Source organism: Triticum aestivum, chromosome 6B (assembly GCF_018294505.1).
Source record: "Triticum aestivum cultivar Chinese Spring chromosome 6B, IWGSC CS RefSeq v2.1, whole genome shotgun sequence".
Classification (NCBI taxonomy): domain Eukaryota; kingdom Viridiplantae; phylum Streptophyta; class Magnoliopsida; order Poales; family Poaceae; genus Triticum; species Triticum aestivum.
The window spans coordinates 593,935,019-593,940,246 of record NC_057810.1 but is presented as its reverse complement, the minus strand read 5'-3'; the positions used below and the strand labels follow the sequence as shown (position 1 = coordinate 593,940,246).

Genomic DNA, 5,228 nt, shown 5'->3' with positions numbered 1-5,228 from the left:
CATTTCAAGTTTAGGCAAAATTTAAACATGATGCACACATGAAGCTAGCCTAGTGCATTGCCATAAGCTAGGGATGTGACAAAACGCACCATGTGATAGTCTTTCATTCTTCTATAAATTCTACTTTCTTTAACATGGGCCTCTTTGACTCTCATCTAGTCCTTGAAAACGAGTTTTTACAACCCCTCAATTTTTTTTACAAATGACCCGTGAAGATTATGTAGTTAAATAGTATTCACTCTTCTAGAAGTTCTTTTTTTTAATTCATGCATTTAGTTTTTTAACACAAAATTGTTCATAAATGAAAAAAATCCCTTGTTTTTCTAGATTAATAGTGTTAACAGAATTACTTTATGAACTTTCAGATGCTAGAATTCTTTTATAAATATCCAGTAATTAGCGTCTAGGCGCTTTTTTGTGATATTTATGTTTTCAAGCTACATGGCGAGAACAAAAAAGTGTGTGAAATCTTTGAACTTCTTTTGACTTGACTTTTCATAGAACTTACAAAAATGTTTATCTTAGTTGCTGACTGGTTCTCATAACTAGGAGGATGGAAAATCCGACACTTCTTTTTGAGAAAACGCACCATGTGATAGTCTTTCATTCTTCTAGAAATTCTACTCTCTCTAACATGGGCCTCTTTGATTCGCAGGTTCCTCAAAACACATGAATGGGAAATATGGGATTGGGCTATTGGAGTAGGATAACCTCTTAATTCTATTCGAATTAGAGAACCATAAATTCAGAAAGTGTTTGACAAGACAGAAAAATTAAAGGATTTGTAGCAAGACATTTGAGTGGATGGGAATTTTCCTCCAAAGCAGAGTGCAAAGAAATCCTTATGGAAATATCTCAACAATTCAAATTATGCATAGCGGACTACATGGAGAAAATTCACAATGATCTAAATCCTATGAATTCCTTTTAAATCGAAAGAGCCATATGAACACAGACACAGTTTCCTACCACTGAATGCGAGTACCAGGACTTGAACCCTGATAGGTCGGGGGTACCACTGTCCCTCTGACCATCCAACCACAAGTTGGTTCGCAAAGATTGTCCAAGCTATATAACAAACCAACACATGTAAGCCTCGCACCATCACGCTGTCTTTAAGGTCAAATTGTGGTCTTGACAGCCAATATTTTTATATAAGAAAATAATATATTAATATCAAAAGTTGATACGAGTACAAATTAAATCTTACTTTTGCAACAACAGGATATCCAGAGCTACTCAAGTAATCAAGACTGCACACATTGAGAAGGAAAAGGAACAACCTGAAAAGGTCAAGGCGAGACGAACAACCTATTGCAACATTAACATTAACAACTACCACCGCCGTAGGCAGCACCATTACCACAAGATCCCAAACTGTGACACCTCTAGGGAGATATCGGTGCATGAACACCATCGCCGTCAGATCCAACCATATGAATCAGATCATGGATTTTCACTCAGGGAAGAGAGTCCGAGCAGACTAGACGTTCGGTACAACCAATGAAAGCCAGACTTCGGGTTTTCACCCCAGAACTTGATGCCACCACCAACTTGCCACAAAGATGTAAACCGTTCAACGATGGAATGCATGTGCACCAGCTATTAAACATGGACACCCACGGCCACGGGAAACAAAGCACAACAATGGCAAACGATAGCTGTTCTCGTCTGTCAATACTCCAGAGCCGGACCTGCCGGTTTTCAATATAGCATGCTCCAAACAAAACAACAGGCGGCAAAACGAGTCATGATGAAAGCACAGCACAGTTAGTTCACGCACTCATGGTGCCACATCCAAGGCAGGCACCGTCCAAACAAAACAAACAAGCTCCGTCCTGGACTGAGTACTCGCAGCGCACTGGCACTGCATTTCATGTTTATGGATACATCTACTACGGATTTGGACACGGTACAAGGGTAGAGTAACGGCGGCGAACAATATAGAGGCGCGCCTTCGCTCTAGCTTACTTACTCCATGGATCGGTCAGGCTTATTAGCTGCTGGCAGCTGACGGTCGTCCTTTTGGCCCCCCGAAGACGACGACGAGCCGACCTTCCTGAAAACCCTGCCACCAAAGAGGTCCTTCCCGAGCCTCCCCTTGAAGGGGAACTGCTTCTTGAAACGGTTCCGGAACAGCGAGCCGCTGCGCGCAGGCGCGAGCGCAGACTGATTTCTCTTCAACACGTGGTCGTTGCGAGAAGGGTTTGCGCTGCTGCTGCTACCACCCGCATCACCAGAAGAAAAACGAATGCCATGATTCCTGCGAGCGGATCTGAGCGCGGCGTGAAGAGGCTCCGAGAATGATACACATCCTTCACTATCGGGAGCTCGCGTGCACAGCGGGCAAGGTGGTTCATGGGCTTCACTCCTCGGAGTACTTTCCTCCAGGCAGTCTGCGTGGAAGACATGACGGCATGGGAGGACTGCTGCTACTGGCATATTGGTATTTCGAACTATCCGGTTTGAGCTCCATGGCGACTTCTGCCTGAGGAATCTCTCGCATAAGCCACATTTCAGGAAACTCGTTGAACTTGTTGGGGATCTTTGGGAGTCAATACTGATATGGTCTGAAATGTCAATGGCATCACCATCATATCTAAAATCATAGCTGCTAGCACTGCTCCATCTGAATCCTTCCCTCCTAGAGCTCGTGTTAGGCTCAGGAGAAGCCTCCATCTTCCGAAGTTCACTCAGTGTGTCATGGAACTTGAGCTCAGGACTCGCCAAACTGCGCCTCCACACAGGAGAAGCCAGGCTGTCATCACTCGGTGTGGTACGCCCAGCATTACTAGCCTCAGCCACCCCTGAGGCTTCTGCTTCTGACACTGGATTGCGGAAGACTAGCGGGTAGACTGGTGTTGACATAAAGGATCGCCTTCCCAGATGATTGCGAGGTAGATGTGAAGCTGGTCGTTTACCAGAAGCTGCCAGCTGACTTGTTTCCGAGAATGGGGATGCAGAACTGAAACTGCTCACAGCAGTTAAATGTCTCTGCAGCACAGGATGAACAAAAAAAATAAAAATCAGCACTATGATACAGAGGACACGCCTATATGTTTATTTTGGTTAGAAGCATGCTAGCTGACAGAGAACTAGGGGGATTAAGTAAACGAAAATAAAATGGAGCCTACCTCGCTGGATTGGAGATCGGAACTTTCAGGTTTCGGTCCTGGTCGCAAAGAGTAGAGAAATGGTTAATTAAACAGGAAGCTAACAAAGGAACACTAGCACTATAGTAATGACTGATCAGTAATCATGAACATGGATGAAAGAAAAATTCAGGTGTTGCAGGGGTAGCTGTTTCTAACGTGTACCACTGAGCACTGATGCCCATGTATACGGTTAATATTTTTTGCCAAATTTCCAATGAAACCAATTGACAAAGTAAATGGTGCTGTATGAAAACTGATACAATTAGAAACCGAGTAACTAAATCTGCAAAACCAGCTCTCATAATGTGCCCCTGAATCACATCAAAATGTAATTCGTCAATGGAACTTGTATTTCATCCAATTAGGGCATGTGTTTACCAAGTTTCTTACTCAATTCTTCAATGAACTTGTATTCATCCGAATACGGGTACAGATTTACTTCCTTCATGCCACACTCATCTCACCTTGACATGGGAATAATATTCTTTGGGTTCAGATCTTGTTGAAAATTTATGCTAGACAAACCAGACATAATACTTACTTAGCATCTTTGATACAGAAGACTTTGTACTGTTTAATGAAGCATTCCATGTATGAACGGGACAATACACAATATCCCAAAAAAAGTTAAGAACTTGGGAAGACATCAAGAGTGTAGCAGGATCTTTTCGGAAATAATTAGACCATCCAAATGGCGCTACATACAGCACTTATAGACTGTCAAGACAGTGATTCACAAGCCATGTTTCAAGTACTATTTGCAAGGAAAGCCAGGCAATTCAGCAAATTTCTTTCGTACTAACACCAAAACAAGCCTATGTTACAACATAATGCAATGCTTCCAAATGTGTTATCATGTTAATTTTTTCAGTGACAGCCTCCATTCATTATTCTGTGAAGAGATATGTATATTACATAAATGCAGACATGGCAAGACAGCATCCACAGTATGTAATCAGGAACAAGAATATATATATACCTCCTCCAGGTGTAGAGAACTCGCCAAGATCAAATCTTTGCAGAGAGGGTGTCCAACGTGGAGCCTGAAGGCTGTCAACAGGACTACCAAAATAAGAAAGTGCTCCATCAGATACAGAGTGGTGGTGATTCAGGTACTGGTCACTGCCAAATGCACTTCTACTTCCTTTACTATGTGATGATAGTGATGACACATAAGGTGGATGATCATGTGGAGCATCAGGAGTCCTATGAGGCAATCCGTCTGATGAGTACATGCAGTCCCATCCCCGCGACGGAGGAGAGAAGCTCGAATTCATCCGCCAACGAGGCTCTGTAGGATCCATGGAACAGTCTCTGCTAGCAGGATTAGACTTTGTCCCATGTGGCCTAGCGGCCACGCAGCAAAGAGCGCCCGTCTTGACTAATTTGCCCAATCACGTGCAAATACTACTAGCTTATTTTTGTTCGACAAATAAAGCTTACTCGCAGCGTCGATAACTTGTTATTGTCAAGTCAAGAGACAGAGGGCTTCAAACAGTGTCACCTGTGGCATTTACAGAACAAGTTAGATACGACTGAAATAGTTTCTTGTTCTAAATACAAAGGCTATTATCTTCATCTACAAAAGGTCACTAACATAAATAACAAGGACCTCATCAAACCCACAACATGTCTCTCACATACAAATCAGCATATTCTGCACCAAACAAACATTTTATGCGTAGTAAAGTTTGAGGTTCACCAGGCTGACTAGTTCATTCTTTTGTAATGTTCCAATGACTTTTTCCTCCCCCCACCTTAAATATGCTTATGTTTCAAAGCCACGAGATTCAACACTACCTGCAATAGCACATAACAGCATGGTGTGCGTGTGTGCAACACCAACCTAGTTCCGAAAGCGGGGGCAGACTCGAGGTTCAGTTAAACCCTCAATTTTTAGTTCAGGGTAACAGCACCAAAATACGTATACTTGAATATGAGCTCGGACAGTCCAATGGCGAATCAATCCAAACCCGGACAGATCTTGGCTCCACGCCAGTCCACAGTCCAGAGGACAGCGGAAGAGGAGGGTTACGCCTACAGGCTATGCGCCAACAGTTCTGGTATACGCCC

At 43.2% G+C, this 5,228-nt stretch overlaps 1 protein-coding gene across 1 annotated transcript; it reads right to left on the bottom strand.

The window, feature by feature from the left end:
* Positions 1 to 1,751: 1,751 nt before the first annotated feature.
* On the bottom strand, positions 1,752 to 4,677 carry LOC123138214 (uncharacterized). The gene is made up of 3 exons (XM_044558143.1): positions 4,135 to 4,677; positions 3,135 to 3,172; positions 1,752 to 2,994 (listed from the first exon to the last, which is right to left on the bottom strand). Exons 1-3 carry the CDS (start codon positions 4,457 to 4,459, stop codon positions 1,972 to 1,974), a joined length of 1,386 nt encoding a protein of 461 aa, XP_044414078.1. The 5' UTR covers positions 4,460 to 4,677; the 3' UTR covers positions 1,752 to 1,971.
* Between the last annotated feature and the right edge of the window lie 551 nt (positions 4,678 to 5,228).